The 22,343-nt window shown below is 39.9% G+C and overlaps 1 protein-coding gene across 1 annotated transcript in view; it reads right to left on the bottom strand.

Moving 5' to 3' along the window:
• LOC116296718 (uncharacterized) overlaps window positions 1–22,343 on the bottom strand; it is a 24,401-nt gene extending 2,058 nt beyond the window's left edge. The window contains exons 1-29 of the mRNA XM_089036448.1: window positions 21,928–22,343; window positions 20,882–21,168; window positions 19,728–19,863; window positions 19,042–19,340; window positions 18,771–18,906; window positions 17,554–17,852; window positions 16,937–17,075; window positions 15,572–15,982; window positions 14,740–14,865; window positions 13,654–14,064; window positions 12,826–13,103; window positions 12,271–12,397; window positions 11,458–11,688; window positions 10,564–10,857; window positions 10,000–10,104; window positions 8,794–9,426; window positions 8,492–8,610; window positions 7,849–7,916; window positions 7,513–7,655; window positions 6,757–7,050; window positions 6,346–6,645; window positions 5,347–5,640; window positions 4,566–4,868; window positions 3,653–4,101; window positions 2,861–2,955; window positions 2,072–2,228; window positions 1,822–1,888; window positions 716–987; window positions 226–391 (exon numbers count right to left, since the gene is read on the bottom strand). Coding sequence (XP_088892574.1) covers window positions 226–391; window positions 716–987; window positions 1,822–1,888; window positions 2,072–2,228; window positions 2,861–2,955; window positions 3,653–4,101; window positions 4,566–4,868; window positions 5,347–5,640; window positions 6,346–6,645; window positions 6,757–7,050; window positions 7,513–7,655; window positions 7,849–7,916; window positions 8,492–8,610; window positions 8,794–9,426; window positions 10,000–10,104; window positions 10,564–10,857; window positions 11,458–11,688; window positions 12,271–12,397; window positions 12,826–13,103; window positions 13,654–14,064; window positions 14,740–14,865; window positions 15,572–15,982; window positions 16,937–17,075; window positions 17,554–17,852; window positions 18,771–18,906; window positions 19,042–19,340; window positions 19,728–19,863; window positions 20,882–21,168; window positions 21,928–22,177 — 6,889 coding nt within the window. The 5' untranslated portion in view covers window positions 22,178–22,343. The remainder of the gene's footprint in view (window positions 1–225; window positions 392–715; window positions 988–1,821; window positions 1,889–2,071; window positions 2,229–2,860; window positions 2,956–3,652; window positions 4,102–4,565; window positions 4,869–5,346; window positions 5,641–6,345; window positions 6,646–6,756; window positions 7,051–7,512; window positions 7,656–7,848; window positions 7,917–8,491; window positions 8,611–8,793; window positions 9,427–9,999; window positions 10,105–10,563; window positions 10,858–11,457; window positions 11,689–12,270; window positions 12,398–12,825; window positions 13,104–13,653; window positions 14,065–14,739; window positions 14,866–15,571; window positions 15,983–16,936; window positions 17,076–17,553; window positions 17,853–18,770; window positions 18,907–19,041; window positions 19,341–19,727; window positions 19,864–20,881; window positions 21,169–21,927) is intronic.

Below are 22,343 nucleotides of genomic sequence, written 5' to 3'. Positions count from 1 at the left end.
CTTCCCAAGTAGGCTAAATTGATTGGTTATCTGTTAAGGTGATCGATCGATCATGGATCAATGACGTGTCTGATGCAAAAGGACTATAGAGGTTTTGCAGCATCACGTGATGGCAGCTATTGCAAATTAAAGGCTGTATTGTTAGTAAATGGTGCAAGTATTTCTCACGGAGCACTAATAACATGGAATTATCGATTCGTACACAACAAAACAAAAATACAATACCATTGGAAATTTGGTTAGTTTTCTTCAAGATCATACTCCACAAGAATCCCAACACAATGGCTGAAGCCAGTAACACCACAAGATAGAATATAGTGTCGGCATACTCCTTAGAGGCACTGCCAACTAGATTAGATGTCAACTTGATTGCCAGGGGTACACTGTCAACCTAGTGGGATCATAGATTCAGTAACAAAGGGAAATTAGTTGAAGTGTCAATTGTAGGATACCTATCCTAGATAGGGTGGTAGTCGCAAATGAGGAACGTTTGGTCCTCTGTGTTAGACGAGACCACCATTTTACGTTGTTATCCGAGCCACGATGAAGATCTAACCATTTGCAGACATCTTACAGCAAAGGCACCACTTTCTACTCCGCTATTTCTAGACCATGAGTGTTGGTTCGGCGCGTGGCTTGAACCCACGGCTCCCATACAACAGCTTGGTGAAGCCAAGTAACTAATGAAATAATTTATCGAATTATCAATACCTACCTCCACCTTGTCCACATTTCTCTGGATGATACCAAAGACAGTAGCTCGATTAGACAGCATGTAGCTCGTAAAACATTTGGTAAGTCTCAGGGAATTTCCTCCCAGAACGGCGCCATAAGCGCTGGAGTAATCTAGAACCTTCATGATTCTTAACGATGGACGATCAAATAAGTCCTTTCTTCTACTTAGAACATATGTGTCGATCAAGGCTCCTTTTATTCGTCCTTCGAGTAAATCACTTGCTATTTCCTCGTAGCTTGTGTACTGTCGTTCTGAAAAAAAAGATAATGATGATGATGGACATGGTGGCGGATGGAGCCCGGGGGGGGACTCCGGGAAAAAAGTACCGGGGATGCTCGTCTTATCTCTTAGGGGTAAAAAATCGCGATTGGGTATCTTTTAGGGTTTTAAATGCGAATTTTTGAAAATCAGCATTTTCTGGTATCTCTTAGGGTGTCGGAAAAGGAGAGAAGCGTGCATCGATATGGCTTATCCTAGGCGCTTTAAATATAAAATTACGCCCTTTTTTTAAAGACTTCCGGTATCTTTTAGGGGTCTTTTTGAAAATTTCCGACGAGCATCCCCGGTACTTTTTTCCCGGAGTGCCCCCCCTCCGGGGGGTGGAGGTAAATGGAGATTGAAATACTTCGTCAGGAATCCCAGACCTCCTATATACCCTATATTTCCTATAATTTGTATAGGATCCTATAAAGAGCCTATATTTAAAGAAAACCTCCTATATTTCCTATATATAGGACGACTGCTGAGTGATACATTTGTAATACATTTATATTTTACACTGTTCAGCATATTTGTCGAAGGTAATAAAATGGTGCTCCATTTGTTTTTTGATAACTTTTGGGTTCTGCAAATCATTGCCTGCGCACTCTCCCTGCAAGATCCCTGGTTACGCCACTGAAAAGCTATTTTAGCTCATAAAGTACATACATTTTTTTGGGGGGAAAATCCTATATTTTCCTATATTTAGTACTTGCACAGCCTATATTTCCTTTCAGTTGTCTAAAAAGTGGCTGGGATGCCCGACTTCGTGGATATTAACAAAAATTGTGGGGGTATTTTCCCCTCCTTGGGGCGCTGATACTTACCTGTGTTTACTTTGGCGTTTTTGCGGATCCCCAACCTGTGTTCTGGGGAATCCTGAATCGCGCCAACCTAAAATGTAAAAGTATTACAATTTGGTCAGAAAATTAGATTAAAAATTATTTATTAACTCGCTTCTTTCTTAACTATAATTCTTTTTTTGCTTCGTATATTCCTTTCTTCGTTCCTTCTTCCCTTCTCCTTCGTTATTGATTATCCCATCCATGCATTCTGCCCCACCTCGTGACAAATTACCTTGCAGCCGTACAACGATACTTGAGTGGAGAAAGAGACAGAAGTCAGAGAGTTTGTAAGTGACGCATTCAGCATGCTAAGCAGAATGATGCCCGTTAAACTCCAAACCACTGTGAATATTCTGGCACTGACTGACACTGGAAAACGATCACCATATCTGATGCCAAAGAGAACAATACACACATCAGTTCTTAGCGCAGTAAAAAACCGCGTGTAAGAACCTACATTTGTCACCCAAGTCTGGCAAAATAGGTTCTTGTATTTTGGGGTAATTATTAGCAATTTAGTAGGTTTTTAATTTCTCTGTTTCTATAATTTCTAGTTCATTAGCAGATACCCCTTACACAAACTGATTACAGAATGTATATGCATTGTTATCTCAACAACAAACAAACAAATAAAATAAGCACATATAAAAACCCTCTTTTACTCCGACGAAGGACTAGCGCCCCAAACGTCAGCAAGCTTTTTCATCTTTTCACGGTGTATAATTTACCCTTTTATCATTACTAAGATATAACTAGCTAAAAACATTACTTTTATCATTACTGTTTCATTAGAAACACCGACGCAGCTCACACTAGTTTTTAGCAAGTTATATATCTCCTCTATAAAAACCTGCTTGATCTTGCTTGGCTAAACAGGTTCTTATATTTTTGGTATTTAAATGGCAAATTTCTGCCAGCAGGTTTATAAACCACTAGGTTTTTACACTCGGGGTTTTTACTGTATATTTGCCTTCCCCTTCCCTTCTGACAGCAGCCGGGTCTGTAGACCCAATCAACTCACCCGACAGTGGTCATAGTAGTGAATGCCCACCATAATCCATTCCCTGTGCCTCGCAGAAATCCAGCTGGAAAATGTTCTGTGTTTATCGTAGAATCCTTTAACGTTAACGTTTTGTATCAGTTTTAGTTTTGGTGAGGTATAGGGGGATAGCTTCTCAGACTTATTTTACGTTGGCGTAAGACTTCTTCGTAAAAAAAACTCGTGGGAGAGACAAGAGGGGTCGACTTGATACTCACCACCTCTGGGCCGTGAGTGAAATCCCGGATATCGTCTTAAAATACTCATGCCTCAAAACTGTCAATTTGCAGAGGCGAATGCAATGTCTGTTTACATGCATGTGTGGTAAACAAGGTGTCGATATTGAGTTTCCGTAGTGATTAAACACATTTGTGTCTGGCCGAATAGTCACTAAGAATGCCCAGTAACCAGCATTTCAACGGAACGGTAGAGGGGGTTTTAATTGTACCCACCACCTAAATCAATAAAATTGGGAAGGAGTGTAGCGAGGATTTTCCAAAGGGGGAGGTAAATTCAAAAACCCCGAAACGCTGAACCAAAAGAAGAAGAAAAAATGGACCATTGTTTAAACTTGCCACCTAGCAAGGTACTGTTGAGAGAGATCACAAATACTACAGCAATAATGAATATTAGTAAGCGCGCCTTCGTTGGCAGTCCATGCAGAGTTGATCATCTAAACAAACAAAGCGTGCGAGTAATACCATCGCGGGTTTATTGAGTAACCGAACCTGCCATTATTTAATTTATATCATCATTCTAAAACTGTTTTCTTACCAAAAACCAGACAATTATTCCTGATAACCAGGTAAGGAGCATAAGAAAGGTTAACAAGGGCCAGCACTTGATTAAGGCATCCAGAACCATTGAATTGTTCTCCGCCTCGTCTGAAAAATGTACGATAAAAGTGACGCCGGGTGACTCAACTATAGGAGTAAAGCCATACTCTGCATTATACGTATCTTGATCCATGTAACCATATATTGGGAAACTCATATCGGATGAATGAGAAATGCTCATTTTTAAAGATACGTCTCCTGTAATGTTAGACGAGGTTTGATAATCAATGAACGACGCGCCATGGGCCTTGCATGTCTTGCAGCATGAAAACACGAGGTTTTCCAGTATTTCTGGGATGATACCGGAGCTGTTTCCTGAATGAATGTTCGCGTATGGAATTTGTGTCATCCAGTTGGTTGAAAGACGTTTGTCGCAACGACATGTTTCTAAAAGATATTAAAAATGCTTTGATTAAGCCCCCAAAAAGCCCAATGTCATACTTTTGATAAGAATATATCAACCAGGAACAGACCATTTAATTTCCATTTATTTATGAAATTTTAAAACGAAAATCCACATCAAGATAATTCAAAGACCCTATGCGACCGACAATCCTGTGCGACAAGGCTTTCCCGCCAAAACGCGCACGCCTTCGATCATTTAGGTATTCTCTTGCCATGTGTGCCGTTATTAACCAATCACGTATTCGATGGCTGGAAAAATAAATCACGTGCGTCATTGCGCATGTCTGGTAATGTGTTGTTGTTGCCATGCAGTACTAAACCCATAAAATAGTTAGCATACCAAAAGTGGTTAGTGTAGATGTTAATTCTATCGTTTTCCTTTGTGTGTATTTGACAATTAACACATTACAGTGAAATCAGTCTGTCAGTCATTTTCGCTAAACTACCTGCGAATGTTACTGCTTCTGGTCCTTTACCACCACGTGTGAACCCAGCAACTGTTATCCTATACTTGGTATAGCTATCAAGACCCGATAACTGGTACTGAGTTTGATTCGAAGGCGTTAGAATCTCGTTCACTTTAGTATCATCTACATCCTCTTCTCCAGCCTTGACTGCCTGGTATGTTAGCAAGTATCCTCGTATTTCACCAAGGGCATGTTCACGTGCAAGTGGCAGCCATGTTACTGGGATTGTATTCGTTGTAGTCCAGTTTTCTGCAGTTAGGTTATCTGGTTTCTTGTATGGAACTGGTTTCGAAATGAAAGGAAAACGTTATCCAGAAAAACTGAAGCGGTTTTTGAGAGGGACTACAGTGTAACTCGAGTTGCATGGTTTAAATGAATGCCTTAATTTATGAGCAACCATGACCATGGTCGTTCATTTACAAAAACAATAAATACGTTAGTAAATATTGATTGCAATCTATTGACTAACCGGGTTTAGTCTGGGATAGGGTGTACAATTCTTAGTTTTAGTCTGGGGTAGGGTATGTGAAATGAAAATTTTAGGTCTGGGATAGGGTCAGGGTTTTGAGGTCCAGGCGGCACACCCTTTTTTCCTATACCAAAGGGGGTTTTCAAATTTAAAGTTATTAAATAAATGTTGAAGTTGTGCATTCTTTACTTCTACCGCATTTTAAAATACTTTTTTCTTAAACTGCTGGACAAAAAGAGTTTCGATTAAGCAAAATTCCCTTGCCAGCCAGAACGTCTTTATCTTCCTTACCTCCCACACCAGTGAACATCCTAAGCGTTGTAACCGGACCAAAACCCTTGTCATTGTAAGCAGAAATGTTGAAAGAATACTGCGTTTCGTAAGAGAGACCACTGAAGTCCTGAGATAAAATATGTTCTGGTAGAAAAACTGAAGCGAAAATGCTGCCTCCTGTGATGTTGTAGGTCAGTTTGTAGCCGCGAATGATCCCTCCACGATATTCTAGAGGAATTCTTTGCCACTGAGCCATTAAGGTAGTCAAGGATAGAGATACGATAGAGAAACCAGGTGGAGCAATCAGGGGAACTGTAAATACACGAAAATACAAACTAAAAACAGCAATACAAATTTTCAGTTTTAGTAAGCAGGTAAAGCCCACTTACCTCACAAGTTTATGGACGCCGCGCAGACCTAAAACAGCCTATGGGCTGATCAAAGTCAGGGCACGGCACGATCCCGAAACCCAAGAAGTGAAAGGCGAGTGTACTACCAAGCCACCCTTGATTCCAAATCTATCTAATGTTTTCCCATTTGAGACCATGTGTTATTCTCTTGAGTATTTGAGGATTTTCTACAGGTTTTTTTGCATGTTTGACAGTTTTTCAAATGATATGTTATTAATATGTATATTAATTCTCAAGATAACGACACGTGGTCTGAAGTGTAGAAACATCTATCAGGACCCGTTGTACGAAGGGTGGACAAAGCGCCAAGGATAAATCTTACGGCAGTGGATAAATCAATTGGATAACGGCAACGACTTATCCAGTGAATGAGATTTGTGCGTCAGATAGCACCATCCAACCTTCGTACATCGGGCCCAGGTGTCCAAAGTAAAGAGGTCCGAAATATGGATGCCTTCACATTGATACTTTTTCATCTTCTAACGACGTTTTTCCTCGTTCTTAAGGGGGTGGGGCGAACGGAACAGATTCAAATTCATCTAATTGGGAATACATTACTTCAGTATGTATAGACTAAGGAAGGTAGCGTTAAGTAATCGTTTCTTACCACTCTCATCAGTAGTCACCACTATAGACGCGTTCTCCTTTGATTCTCGCCCGTTGTAAACCAACACTGTGATCGTGTAATTTGTGTACGGCTGCAAACCAAACAGCGTCACGTTGGACGACACATTAAAATTTACGGTAACATTGACTGCTGTACTCGGACGATATGGAGGAGCATAATACACACGGTATTCCTTCAAGACTCCTGGGACCTGCGCGGGATGTACTGGGTCCCATTGGACGAAGATTGACGTAGCACTTGTATTGTAACCATGGAGACCAGAAACAGTGATGTTTGGAGCTGTAAATCAGGAAAATCATAACTGTTTTAACCAAAACAAACAAACAACAACAAAAACAAGACAAAAACAATCAAAAAACAAATAGATGGTACTATGCTTGACATACAAACCTTCACACTTGGTTGCCACGGAGACAGCTTCACTCCGTTTCCCATAAGCAACAAGTGAAAATACACGCACTATGAAGATAAAGTCGGTACACGACTTGAGATTTTCTACTGTAACAGACGTGATGTTGCCTGTCAAATCTTTTGTGTAGAATTCACTACCATTAGTAGATCCAATCACTTGATAACCCTGGAAGTTTCCCAGCGTTCTCGCATTTTCATTGGCTGCTGACCAGCTTAACGTCAAAGACGTCTCTTGGGTGTCTTCTATTTTGACTTGTACGGATTCGTTATACACTGTTAGAACAAGTAGAACTATTAAAAGGATATCTGGAAGATTCCACAGGGAATGTAAGATGGTTTATCACAATTGTCTTACCATGGTACCGTCATGATGACGTCAAGTTGACGTCACGGCACGACGCAGAACAGCACAGCATAGTGCGTTTTTTTGCGTCGACATTGGTTTTGAGAAACTCATTAATATCGGATATTGTTGGGTTTACTTCAAGTCATTCTCAATAGCGCATGCGGGATCTTACTTTTTGCCGTCCAAACAAAATATGCTTTGGGTGGACGTCAATCAAAGTGTTTTAATGACCTCGTCAGAGAACACAAGGGCGCATGCCTATATATAGTCATTGAAACGCTTTGATTGAAGTCCACCAAACCTACTTTGTCACGACGATGATTTCCCGCGTGCTATCGATCTGAGAAGGACTTGTTTCTTTCTTTGCGTCATCTGTCAGCCTAGCTTACCATTATCGATATACATAGCAAGGTTGTCCACAAGAAGATTACCCAGACGGCCTGTTTGTTGGACTGTATTGTAAAGCAGTTCAGGCAGATCGTAGATGGCATCCAAATAGATAATGCTTAGATTAGCGTAGACGCTTCCTTGCCTGTGTGTAATACAGTTATAGTAAAATCATTGAATTGACTTGAAAAATCGAATTTAAAAATCATTGAACTAAAAATCAGTGAACGAACGAACGAACGAACGAACGAACGAACGAACGAACGAACTTGGAGACAATTATTTTAAAAACTAGATATATCTATATTCCAAATTGAATGACCAGATCAGATACTAACCATATCCGTTGCACTGAAATTGCCTTGACTTTTGATCTGCTTCCGTGTGCTGAATAAATCTGTAATGCCTTTGGAAAAACGAATCAATAAAAAACGATTAATCTATAGTGACATAACGCGGATTGAAAAACTACTCGACGTGTCTCAATAAACCGTATCACTTATACCCATGTCAGACAAGGTGACATTCTCTTAATTATTATAAGACTCGAGCAAAGCTTAGGCATGACAGTGATAATTCAAAGATCCCAATCACATGGACGTCAATCAAGGCGTTTCTATGACATTCTTGGGCACGTGTGCCGCTAAAAATTCTTTCGCATTTTTTTTGCAGCGTTGCGCAACATTAAGGTCTACTTTTCACAACAATTGCGATAATACCGACTGTTTCAAAATGACCATTTGTTGTGACAATAACATTTCATCGCTCGTAAGTTATTTATTATCCCAGACCATTACAGTGTAATGTGTGACAAGTTGCGCATGCGTGAAGCACTGACTAGTGTAACATACTTTGTCGGTGCAACTGCAACGCATTTTTATATTGCGTGATAAAAGTGCCAAGGAACATTGCCTGGTGTCACATAATCTCAATCATTATCTAATCACCCCGGCATGGGTAAATAAGTGCTTTGTTACGTACATTATCTTGAATGGAGTTCTTTATCTTTTGGTAATCACTGTTTTCCTTGTCGTTAATGGTATCGTTCCAAGAATAAGAAGTCAAACGAAATACAAAGAAGACCTCCATTGCTTTGTTATCTGTGGAAATACCGACCAAAAATACGAAATGGTTCATTAACTTTCCTCTGCTCTGCTTTTCCTCTCTTTTCCTCTCTTCTCCTCTAACTCCCTCTATCCTCTTGTAACGGCCTCTTCCAGTTCTTTTTCTCGATTTTTCCCAACCTCCTCTTCATCCCTTTTCCCGAAAATCCGACTTCTTACCTTTAGTGTTATAAAAATTGTAGTTCTCCCTCACTTTGGAAGCATTGAGTACAGAATACCAGACAATCAGCTCGTCGAATTTAGCGTTCCCCGCCAAAGAAACTCGCGACGAGGCTGGTCGAGTGACAGTGGACGAGATACAATTCTGTGTAACGATAGCTTCTTGTCCATTTACGTACACCAGAACCTCAAAGGTGTTATTAAGTGTGATGGTATAATGATTCCAGTATAATTTGGAGCTAGTAAATCTATAAGCACATTTGACATGAAGTGTTGTTATATTCAAACAAAGGTCATCAGTGTCCACGCCCATACAAACACCCAAGCTCAAGCCATAACCTTCATCTCCACTTGTAAACAAGACACCCTTAGATTGATTGTCATACATCATCCAAAGAGATATAGTCAGGCCATCTGTGCAATTATCTATCAAGGCTAAGCATGTGTTGTTTACGCCTAGGTCGATGAGTGAAGTAGGGTCTCGTAACTGTACACCTCGTGATAATACTCCATCAGTATGATTGGTTGTATTTTCTGGTGTGGAATACCACGCTTGTCCCTTCATATCAATAACTTGACCGTCAAGAGGCCAGTAAAACATTGCGTCTTTTACGTGCTGGGATAATTGGTTGTCTACGGGAAAGAAAGAAAAGAAAGTAAAAAAAAAAAAAATTCCGTCATTTTTGTTTTGTTTTGTACCCTGACAAGATGGCCGTATCATCAAAGTAGTCCATTGCAATTGCGTGCGAGTTGAGTACACTTTTTGCCTTGGGCGTAACATTAGGTCCCGTCCACACGTATCCGGAAATTTTTGTATCCGCAAATCCGAAAACGGTCTCCAGAGTGGAAAAAACGATTCGAAAACGATTCGAATACGCTGCGTGTGGACGCGAACATTTTCGTTTCCGCAAAAAAAAATTTGCGGATACAAAATTTCCGGATACGTGTGGACGGGGCCTTAGTGCTTCTCCTTTGGCTTCTAAAATTAGATTCTTTATTTGAGTTATATCCGTAAGCCGGCCATTTGTTTTCTCATACACAATTGTTTTAAAAACGAAGACTAATAATAGTCAAGGGAATGACACATGGTCTGGAATGGGAAAAAACGCCCAAGCATATAGGGACTATATTAACTTAATGTCCTTAGCAGTAGCCACATCCACCCAACAGTTGGGTCTCTATTTTCAAAAAACTGAGTTCATTTACCATTTTCACACATTCTATTCCATGGTATACTTTTGTCACATACACATTTTCCAGTATATTCATCGCACGTGTTGTACAACTCACACGTTGCTGAACATGCTGAATCTAAATCAATAACAGTCAGGTTAATAGATTAATAGGTGCGCAACACATGTGCAACAGTCAGAGAGATGGTGCAAGTTCGTTGTAACGGATATATTTTGGAAGGGGGGGTGGGGGAAGGGGGTTCAAGGGTGACGTAGCAGTAATAGTACTCTCGCCTGTCGCCTCTCTGGGGTCTCAAGTGATTCTGGGTTCGACATTACATGTGACTAGACTTGCTTGGGTCCCAGTCCTTTATGATTCGAGTTTTTGCTCCGTGTTCTGACGCTTTTCTCTCTCAGCAATTAATCTGTGAGCTAGCCATGCCCTGACTTTGATCAGCACAGAGAATGTTTGGAGTTTGAATCGCATTTTCAACCCCCTGGGTAGATTATATCCTGTTGCCTACCCATGAACTTATTTTTCATGCACCAAGAATTATGCACCGACAGACACTGAATGTATGTCTTCTCGCCTTCTTACCCTTCAAATGCAGGACTTCAACTTCATCAGCAAACGTTGTACCATTTTCTGTTATTCGTAAACCGTTGTTAATACTCCCAGGGGCAAACATCTTAAATGGACTTGCCTTTACGATCCTCATGTTTTGGGTTAAAGTGAGTTCAGAGTCTCCAAAAGTCGGTCCTTGCGTTGCCGATAGGAAGTGTGCAAAAGTGTAGTTATGTCGTATCTTGTACTGTGTATGACAATCCTTTTGAACACCCTTGAAGCTGAAGAGGAATGCTTTTGTACTACTCTTATAGGTATCATTAGAACCTGCAATATATAAATCAACCCTATTATCCATACAGAGGAAGTCAAAAACAAGAAACAACATATTGTGGGAGTTGCTGTGATTTTAAAAACTATGTGATTTAGTTTTGTTTAGTTCTGGTCTATCTTGGCAATGATGTATGGCTTAAAAGTGCTCAGAGTCAAAGAAGAAAGGAAAAAAGGCTGAAACGAACTATGAACATGGTCCTTGTGGAAAAAACAATGGAAAGAAATAGAACAGCTATAGCCAAGAGATGGTACATTGGTTTGTTGGCTGTCTACATGCACTGAATGTCTTTATAACAGAATAATTCTAAAACATTCATTGAAGAAAAAACTCGGAGGAAATCCTTGTGGCATAGGAGAGAACGACACATCTGCAGGTGACCCGAGCCTTTGGAACTACGGGGCGAAAGACGACGCGTTAGCAGCTTAAGCCACCCATGCTACCCTTACTCCTCGCTGTGCACAGATGTAGAAGAAGCAGTATAAAAATACTAAAAGCCTTTTTATTTTTGGCCTTTAATCCCATGCATTTTCAACGCCAACAAACCAATCGAGAATGACAATAGAGGCAAGACCCATGCAAACGATTTTACTTACTGTCCCAGGACTGATCGGTGAAGCCTCCAAAGACATGATTAAATGCTCTAACCACTGTAACGGTTGGCCCTACATTATCGCAGTTGGTATGAAACACAGTAGCGTTCCATCCATCTTTCTGACTGCTGTAGCATGGTCTCCAGTACCGCTCACCCCATCCCACATGGGATAACCAGCCCTCAAGAGATGACGTAACTGTTGTCACGTGTCCAATAATGCTGGAAACTAATTCTAGAAAAAGAAAAGAGAAATTCCGAACAGTGATTCTGAGAAGATACCATTGATATCAGAATTAATTAGAACGCTCTGGAAAACGCGGTTTAAAAACTCGATATCTTGAAATTGCAGTCAAAAGTCATGTTTATGGATATATTCAGTTGTTTTCTCTGACTTTTTCATGTTTATGATTAGACGTGTCGGTCCCTGATAAAAGACCTACTTCAGCATAGTTCATTCAGGCTTTTTAAAGGGTCATTTTATAGCATTTTTGTAATTTGTATTTTATTAAAGGAATAAAAAACTTGCTTGCTGTACTGTGTGAAGGCACTCCGCTACGCGTGCTTTATAACCGCACACAGCACGCGCGCGCGCTTTCTATTTCTTCAGTGTAACTAAAGTTTGAATAATTTGCCCAACTTGTTCATAGTTTGCAGTTTTTGAAGAGTGTTTTTGAAGATTGTTTTCGAGCTGTCTATCACCTAGGGCTTTCTAAAAAGGAGGATAACCCATATTTTTTATATACTTTTGATATACTTGCATATATATCTATAAAGGGTCAAAGGGTCAAAGGGTCAAATATACATATAATTTTACCTTTTCTTCTAGGTAGGTATGCTGTATTTGGTCTTATTACGCAGTTTGGCAGGAACGAATTAATGTGAATATTCAATATAACTATGTCTGACAAATACCCAGGTCCAACGACGCCTTCAAACAGAATCTAAAGTAAACAGAAACGACTTTTATTTATGATAAAAGAGACACGAGAAAAATACGTCTGCGCATGCCCGTGTAAAAAATAATAATACTAAAGGGAATGAGACGTGGTCTGGCATTCAGGATGAAAAGAGGCTTTGCACCATCACATGATGGCAGCCACAACAAGAGGCAGGAACAATAAATTGCTTCTGGTCTAATCTGGTTTACATGAGAAAAAATGCTGTTCCCAGTAGAGAAAGGCTAGTATTGTGCCTCATGTCATGGCTGCATCACGTGATGGTGCAAAGCCTCTATTGGTCTATTGCGTGGAAGAACTCTCTACTCTACTCTCTCTACTCTACTCTCTCTACTCTACTCTCTCTACTCTCTCTATTCTCAAGAGAATGACGCGTGGTCTGATATTACACCAAAGAGGAATGGGTATTTTACCTGAAAGGGCTCTTCACTATGAACTGGAAACTGAGCAATGGCGATATTAATGGGAGGCTCTTCTTCCCCTGCCTTCCTCCACAACAGTGTTTTCTCTTTGCCACCGTAACTTTCCTTGTATACGGAGAGTTTTCCCATCTCTTTTCCTTGCATGACATATTGAAAATATACGCATCCAACGCTGTTAGTGTTCAAGATAGTTCTAGTTCTGAGATATGCCTTGTGTCCTTGAACTCGAGGAAATGATGATTCTGTAAACAGTGCTCCTGCTGATGTTGCTAGAGTGATTAATATTATGTTAAGTCAGTAGGTGATATCAGTTGTTCATCAAGAGTGGTCAACCACCACTCTCCTCTTCGTACTTGAATCGCACGCCGGCAAAAACGCATGTGCTGTCGTTTGTCTGTGCCGTCTGTGCCGTCTGTGCCGTCTGTCCCGTGTGTCTCGTCTGTGCCGTCTGTGCCGTCTGTGCCGTCTGTGCCGTCTGTGCCGTCTGTGCCGTCTGTGCCGTCTGTGCCGTCTGTGCCGTCTGTGCCGTCTGTGCCGTCTGTGCCGGCTGCGCCGGCTGTGCCGTCTGTGCCGTCTGTGCCGTCTGTGCCGTCTGTGCCGTCTGTGCCGTCTGTGCCGTCTGTGCCGTCTGTGCCGTCTGTGCCGTCTGTGCCTTCTGTGCCGTATGTTCCGCATTCTGCTGCATAAAAAATATCGGCAGATATCTAGTAATAAATAATAATTTTTGTAATCATGGGATACGAACACTAAATAAAATTACACAACGTGATTTATTAGATATTATTAAAATACTACTTCCTAAAACAATCGTACACTTACCCGATCGCACCTTTACTTCATCCAAATAAATCGTATGCCTTGTAGATGTTGGTGTGAGTTTTGTAAACGTGATTTTCAAGTTTTTCGAGAAGTATCTGTAAAAGTGAGAATCACTCGGACACCAGCTTGTTTTCTTTACCATCCCAAAACTGAGTTTTAGGATCAGTGTCTCACACGCACGATGATCCAGCTCAATGTTAACTTGGGCTTCAGTTAGCACATCAGCATCGATTTCAACCGAAAACACGTAGACACTCCTTCCAAAGTCTACGTTCCACCACTGAGGTTCTTCAATTAGGATGGTAGAAAAACTAGATCGACGGCCATCCAAAGCCCTCCAAGCATACATGACATCTTTAGAATGGCTTATGGTGGATCTCAGGTGAGCAACGTTTTCGTATTTTTGTTGTCCTGAAAGTTAAAATTAATGAATAACTTGTATTTTGTAATCAAAATATCTTCTAGTTTTATGTTCAGTATTGGAGAAAAGATACCATAAAATGATTGTGAACCACAAGTTATGTACGTTAAGTCCCTAAGCCGACCTTTGTGTACAATAGAATTAAAGTAAAACATGAAGTTATTTATAAAGAAATGTATGGAGCGATGTTAAGTGTTGAGTGTATGACGTCACATACTCCCATAAAAATTCGCAAAAATATAATACTTCCTATCCGAATATCAGGAAAAATCTTTAACCAGTGATTATTTAGACCTTTAAGGGTTATTCCAGTAATGTTTCAGCTGAATTGAAATTTGGATGATTTTCGTGCTATTCCCCCTTTAATAACAATCATCAAGCAATTATCTTATGGGTTTCAACGTACGAATTCGGCAGATAACACAGTCTTGGACTTCATCATTTAAGATATGATGCTCCATTACAAACTGCGTTTTGCGCATGCGCAGCAACAGCCACTGTTGGCTTGAAAGGCTTTTAAGGAGGCAGTAGTAAGAAAATCCAGTTTTTTAATTCTGTATAGATATGTATGTATACCTCACTGGTTTTGAACTGATGAACAAAGTGTACCTCTAGAAGACTAAATAAGGGTAGATTTCATTTATGCAATGTGTTACATAACGCACCATTTGCAAGTATATTTATACTGCCAGTTCCAGGTGTAGGAGTCGATGCCCCTAGTTGCTGCCATTGGAAATCCCCTTCGTTTGTACTTGAAATTTGAAGTCCCCAGTTGGATACGGAACACTTGTCTGTCAAGCAAATACTTCATGGTAAAAATACAACCAATAAGAACAATCACATGGCTATCACATGGCAATCACATGATAATCAGATGACAATCAGATGACAATCACATGACAGTCACATGACAATCACATGACAATCGCATGACAGTCACATGACAGTCCCATGACAGTCACATGACAATCACATGACAATCACATGACAGTCACATGACAGCCACATGTGACAATCACATGACAATCACATGACAATCACATGACAGTCACATGACAATCACATGACAGTCACATGACAGTCACATGACAGTCACATGACAATCACATGACAATCACATGACAATCACATGACAGTCACATGACAGTCACATGACAATCACATGACAGTCACATGACAATCACATGACAATCACATGCCAATCACATGACAATCACATGACAGTCACATGACAATCACATGTGACAATCACATGCGGACAATTCTTCAAGTAAGAGGTAAATCCACAGAAGTTAGTTACTTTGATTGTAAACTGGGATATAAGGAACGAACGAACGAACGAACGAACGAACGAACGAACGAACGAACTAACGAACGAACGAACGAACGAACGAACCCCAGCTCCCCTCCATGAGGCAATAAAACTTGTGGTCTTACGTCTTTGACTAAAGGAGACAATTCGTGCATAATAGACTAGATTGTTTGAACCTTACTTACTTGTATACCATAAATACCAGACATATGAATAACTTATCAGGGCTGACCAGTACTTTAAGTCACTAATCTGCAGGTTTTCCTGTCCGTTTCCGCTCGTCATATCTCCGATCACCACCTTCCTTAATCCTGTTTTATGATTTTTGGCTGAAAGTCCAGTACGTTGTATGTTGTATTTTGTTAATATTTGTTTATCTATATCAACTATAAGCCCCCATCGCTTGTTCCATTTGATTACCAATTGATGCCATCCAGTAGGAAGGAAAAATGAATGCTGCCGAGTCAAAGATGTTGTGGATAATGTCACTGCGTATGAAACAGTTTGTCCTTGGTAAGTCTGAGTATATGAGAAGTGGAGGCCTTTGGTGCCTTCAGAACCAGAATTTGTTGACAAAATAGTAGATGACGTTTTGTCTATAATATGAAAAATATTGTAACTTAGTATTAGTGACCGACTAAACTCGACAAAATGGTAGATGACGTTTAGTCTATAATATGAAAAATATTGTAACTTAGTATTAGTGACCGACTAAACTCGTTTAAATAGAAGAAAAACGCTGCTAAGACAGGAAAAACTGAAAATGAGGTCGAAGAAAATAGCGTACGCTTTTCAAAAAAAATATTAGGTGCTCAAAACTTCCTCTGAAATACGAAATCATGTTTTCCTTTGTGCGTGTGACGTTCTTGTTCCCAGATCTTATTTATGTATTAGCCAATATAGTTTTAGTTCTAGTTTATTGACAAATAAAGTAGCTATTTACATATTCACCTCAAATCAGAAAATAGCGTCAGCCTTGTTCACCCTAAATATGACTTTGTTTCTTTCCTGTCACTATATCGTGCTAAAGACCATTGCAGCTTACATTACATATATAAACGGAAATGGTTTCTGTATAAGTGGGAAACATACGGTACTGACTTACGTCACGTAAAAGGTACGACATACCATAACACTAAAATGGTTTCTCATTTTCGTCATATAAATCATCGAATCACGTCGCGTAATAACGGCTACGGAACGACCAGGACTTTGCCGTATCGTTTTTCACTCATACTTTTCCATCTGTACTATAGTAGATATCTTATGACTTTGAAACGGCAAGGCACCTGACAAAGGCACGTTACGTCATTGAGGATCTTTTTTGACATCCACACAGCACGAGATCATCGATCAGCCAATAAAAATGTTTGTTTTTAGGCAAGATGCTGTCATGGTGACAGTAAAGCATGTGCAGCGATCTTTCTTATCAGGGCGTTGTTTAAGTCATACAAACCAATCCCTTTTTATTCTTTCACGTGACTATTCAATTCGGATTACAAAATTGCTCAATCCATTTTTAACATAGCTGTACATTTAACAGAGATTACCTGGATAGACAAAGATCTTGACTCTCAAGCAGGGCAAGTTGAGGAACGCTTTCGGGTATATCCTGACATATCTTCTCCTTAGGATAGGGTACAGGAAATGTTTTACCGTGCTGCGGTTGACAGTATTTCCCTCAAATACCTATGAGGCAATGATAGATATGGTGGGTTGGGTTGGGTTGGGTTGGGTTGGGTTGGGTGGGTTGGGTTGGGTTGGGTTGGGTTGGGTTGGGTTGGGTTGGGTTGGGTTGGTTGGGTTGGTTGGTTGGTTGGTTGGTTGGTCATGTTTCTTTGTTTAACGGTTGGGCATGAGAAGACACATGAATATTAATACGACTCAAAAAAAGAAGTTTATTTCCAAGAAAATGACACGTGGTCTGAAATGGGAAAACTTTATGCCCAAGGTAAAGAAGTCTATTATAGTACAGGCTACCTACTTGATAAAAGGACATGAATAAAATAAAAGGGCTGCAAGAAAGGGTTTTGATTTTTTAAATAAAAACAATTCTAAATATTCATTGTTTTGGACACAAACGAATGGCGATATAGAATTGCTTATGAAGCACGTCACCTTCAACCAATCCAAAAGCAAGATTTAATAGCAGTTATTTCATAATTACCTTTCGACCCAGTTGGTCTTCGTAATCAATCCACGTATTCGAGTCATTAGACATAGCAAGCTGGAATGAAGTCGTAAGATAGAGTTGTGTTTCGTTATTTATTCCTTCGATCTCTATACCACACACATAGTATTTTTTCATCAGGTCAATTTGAAGCCACGAATGTTCGGGTACTTCAGGAATCCAACACTGTGACGAGTCACTCGAGTTACTATTAAACGGTTCACGACCATGCTTATAGCTACTAGCAGTAAATCCACGCCATTTAAGTTCTGAACTAACAGACTGGCATCCAGGTACTGTTGTAAAAGATAGAGGGTAAAAAGGCATTAAAACTTTTCATTTAATTATTTGTGTTGTGTTGTGTTGTGTTGGGGTTGTGTTGTGTTGTGTTGTGTTGTGTTGTGTTGTGTTGTGCAGTGTTGTGTAGTGTTGTGTAGTGTTGTGTAGTGTTGTGTAGTGTTGTGTAGTGTTGTGTTGTGTTGTGTTGTGTAGTGTCGTGTTGTGTAGTGCTGTGTTGTGTTGTGTTGTGTTGTGTAGTGTTGTGTTGTGTTGTGTAGTGTTGTGTAGTGTTGTGCTGTGTTGTGTTTTGTTTGTTGTGTAGTGTTGTGTTGTGTTGTGGTGTGGTGTGTTGTGTTGTGTTGTGTTGTGTTGTGTTGTGTTGTGTTGTGTTGTGTTGTGTAGTGGTGTGGTGTGGTGGTGTGGTGTTGTTGTGGTGTGGTGTGTTTGTGTTGTTTGTGTTGTGTTGGTGTTGTTGTGTGTTGTGTGTGTGTGTGTTGTTGTGTGTGTGTTGTGTGGTGTTGTGTGTGTTGTGTGTGTTGTGTTGTGTTGTTGTGTTTGTGTGATGTGTCGTGTATGTGTTGTGGTGTTGTGTTGTGTTGTGTTGTGTTGTGTTGTGTTGTGTTGTTTGTGTTGTGTTGTGTTGTGTGTGTTGTGTTGTTGTTGTTTTTGTTGTGTTGTGTTGTTTTGTGTTGTGGTGTGTGTGTTGTGTTGTGTTGTGTTGTGTGTGTGGTTTGGTGTGTGTGGTTTGTGTGTGTTTGTGTTTGTGTTGTGTGTGTGGGTGTGGTGTGTCGTGGCGTTGTTGTGTTTTGTTGGTTTGTTTGTGTTTTGTGTTGGTTGGTTGTTGTGTTGTGTTGTGTTGTGTTGTGTTGTGTTGTGTTGTGTTGTGTTGTGTTGTGTTGTGTTGTGTTGTGTTGTGTTGTTCCTTAACGTCTTACCCTGAGTATAAATTTCTACTCTCAAGCAAGGAAGGCCTTTCCATCTTAAGGGCACTAGACGAACTGATCGAGCTTGAAAGGGGTGCAGAACAGCGTTTTTCACTTCTTTCCAGGCAAATGAATTCCCAGCAAAAATCTATAACAAAAGTAAAAATTACATGACTATAATATAATAATAAGATAAATATACTATAGAAATGTTATGTAAGAACAATTATCATATCAGAATAAGGGGACGGGGATGGGGACGGGGAGAAATAAATTTGGTTACCTTTTTTCTTCCATTTTCTGTATAGTTATACCACAATGTACCGTTCATAGTATGCATTAAGGAATATGACAACACGATGTCCTTGTTATATGCTCCTTGTGTTCCTACATAGATTATGACCTGTGGCTGGATCAGATCAATCTGGATCCAAGGGTTCGTATCAGTTGACGATGCACACCATGCATTCATGCATTTTTTCCAAGGGAACAAGAAACGAGCTCGATGTGCTGGTGTTTCACAGGCATAAGAAGACGCTGTCATGGCCTCGTCTGGCAAACTTTCAACCAGCTTGTTTCCAACTGAAGAAGTGAACGTGGAAATTACTCATGATGTAATGTTAATGTATCTCGCATGAGAGCACGCACATGTAAAGCCCCCGAAGGAAGGGAAGGCTGGAAGGGGAAAGATGAGAAAGAGGTAGGGGATGGACGAAAAGGAAAGGGAAGGAAGTACGATAGGGTTAGGGGGAAGGGGGAAGACGTGGAGACCATAGAGTGCTTTTTAAAACATCTTGAGGAAGCCATATTCAAATTCCCCATTTACTAAATTTCAAATCCACAACCTCTGGGAGTCATCCAGTGAAAGTGTCATAGTGCAACGGCTTGGCCTGTACCTTGAGATTTGCTCTGCATCGAGCTTAATGTTAAAAAACATTTGGCAAGAAAAGGAGAAAAGAAGACACATACCATTATCGACTACTTCTATTCGCATACAAATTCTTTCCTTCCAATTCCGAACCTCGATCATCAAACTCGACGCTTCAATATCAATATTTTTAATGACTTTTTGATTTGGATCTAAGATGTTGCCTAAATCCAGTTCCTTCAAGATAAAATGGTGAATAAATTAAAATGAATAACGATTAGATGTAAAAGGCCGGTAAGATTATGAGGACATTCGTAGAAAATGAGAATTATCAACTATAATAATCACTTTTGACAGGGTATTTTGCTATAATGTATCTTCTTAAGTGTTACTGGTAAACCAAAAGAAAGATTCCTTTTTTCCTTAAAAGGAAATGGCACGTGGTCTTACATCTGGGGAAAACAATGTATATAGCCTATTGACGAGATTAATGAAAAGATAAACTTAATTTAATAAAGTGAGTCACCAAAAATCTACAAAGCTGAGACCGCTTTGGGGGGCCTGGGGCCCGGGGGGGGGGGGGGGGGGGGGCTCCCTTATGAAAGGGGGCGGGGGTCCTCGTCGGAAATTCCAAAAATGACCCCTAAAAGGGACTTGTATTTTGGCATAATGGGCGTGGCAGTGATGAAATTTCACCCCTAGGAGGGACCAATCAATAACGCAATTTTTTTGTTTGGTTTCTCAAAACAACGTCGTCGTCATATACAACTCGCTTGCCTTTTTGTAGTTTATAGTGAGTTAAAGAAGCCTGTTGTTGATCTTATACCCTAAAAGGGACCACAAAATTCAGTTGGTGGGCATTCCCGTCGTTATCATCCCAAGCGGAACCAAAATCCTGATTTCAAACCCTAAAAGGGACGACGAGGACCTCCCCCCCTTTCATAAGGGAGTCCCCCCCCCCCCCCCCCCGGGTCATCGGGAGCTCTATTGCATATTAAAAAGTGAATCAACACTGAATCAAGTAAAGCTTTTGAAACAAACTGCAGTTCGAGGATACGTAAAGGAGATGAACTGTAACTGTACATGTAAAAGATCGTCTCAAGACAAGTCTATCGACAGTTATCAAGCTGTTGAAACATGTAAAATATATCTACCCATAATCCTTGCCGGTGTCAGGTTTGTAGCTTTTCAGTTGACTAACGTTTTTGAAATAAATATGTACAAACAAAGTTTGCCGTTCTATAACGTCACCTACTATGGAATCGTTCGCAGGCCATCTGGTCACATTAACCCTGGTCAACCATCCCTGGATCTGTCCATCATCTTTCGCAGATCCAGTAAACTCTATTTCACGGATTTGGACAGTTCTAGAGAAATTTAGCTTCAGATATTGGTTTTGTGATTGGTCGTAAGAACACCATCCTTTCCTCGACATCTTTGCCTCTGACGCGGAGAAGTTGGAGAGTTTTTCTTCACTTGATGCACTGAATTGGCTCTTGTGGAAAGACTTTGTATTGATGAGCTGCGCTGCTTTGTGTAGAACTACAAAAACAATTCTGTATTACTAACATGTTGACTTTTTTAAAATATCTAATAATCTAAAAATTAAAATCAGTCGCATTTGAAAACGCCATGTTGAATTTGCGCCATATAAATAAATATTATTATTATCATATAATTATCCATAAAATACTTATATTTCTCTTTTTAGAAAAACTGATATTTTCACATGTGAAAATAACATGTTATTTTCACATGTGAAAATATCGTTCTTGTGTATTTAAGCTATTAGTTAGTTATTTATAATAATAAAAAGCTTAATAAATTGGTTTTATGGATAATTATATTATAAACAAAATATTACATGGGCGCTTGGAGATACGAATTTATCTTCGAGTGTTGAAGATCTCTCACTCTTTCGCTACGCTCACTCGTGAGAGATCTTTTCAACACTCGAAGATAAATTTCGTATCTCCATGTAATATCCTCTATTCAAACACACAAGACATATATATTTTGTCATAATTTTCTATAAGTAGTAAAATAACAGTTAAATTTGGTAAAATGTTAAGTGTTTACTCCATTTTCGGACCATTTTTTTTCTAAAGGCTACATGATGAATACAACTGAACAGGTTCGATATATCCCCTTTTGATTGCAAAGACCAGTCTTATGTCAGGATTTTCATGTACATATTCATCGTCGTACTTGCCTCATGCCTATGGACTCAAATTATTAACTGGGATACCTGTGGAGGCAACCCAACCAAAGTCTAGACCCTATACCCATGCAATAACCTACCATCATAATAGAATACTTCAATATCGTCCACTGAAAACTCTGGTGAGCCTGTTAGTAGGTTTTGCGTCTCGCGAGATCCTCGTTCAAATCCCTGTGGTAGCTCGTATGACGTGCCCAAACCTATGGATGTACTGTACCGTTGAACTTTAAGATTTTCTTCGAAGCCAATCTGAAGATCCGGGCTAAAGACAGGTCCTTTGCTGTTATCGTTGTAGAGTGCTTGTTCGGTGTGTGAGTCATTGATCTTCATCTTGAAAGGAAGCTTGTTTGCTAAGTTTTGGATGCTAAAGAGAAATGTGCTGACACTTGTGATGTTTCGAGTTTCACCTTGAATGAATCAGATATTAGGAGTATGAATATTGACTTCTAAACTAAAGCACAGGTTGTCAAAACGCGTATATGTTTTACAAAGTCAA

The sequence above is a fragment of the Actinia tenebrosa genome, unplaced genomic scaffold, assembly GCF_029948245.1.
Source record: "Actinia tenebrosa isolate PJP-AT-01 unplaced genomic scaffold, QUT_ActTen_1.0 PGA_scaffold4__44_contigs__length_22323623, whole genome shotgun sequence".
NCBI lineage: Eukaryota > Metazoa > Cnidaria > Anthozoa > Actiniaria > Actiniidae > Actinia > Actinia tenebrosa.
Note: the sequence above shows the minus strand (reverse complement) of the source record. Positions and strands in the feature narration are given on the sequence as shown.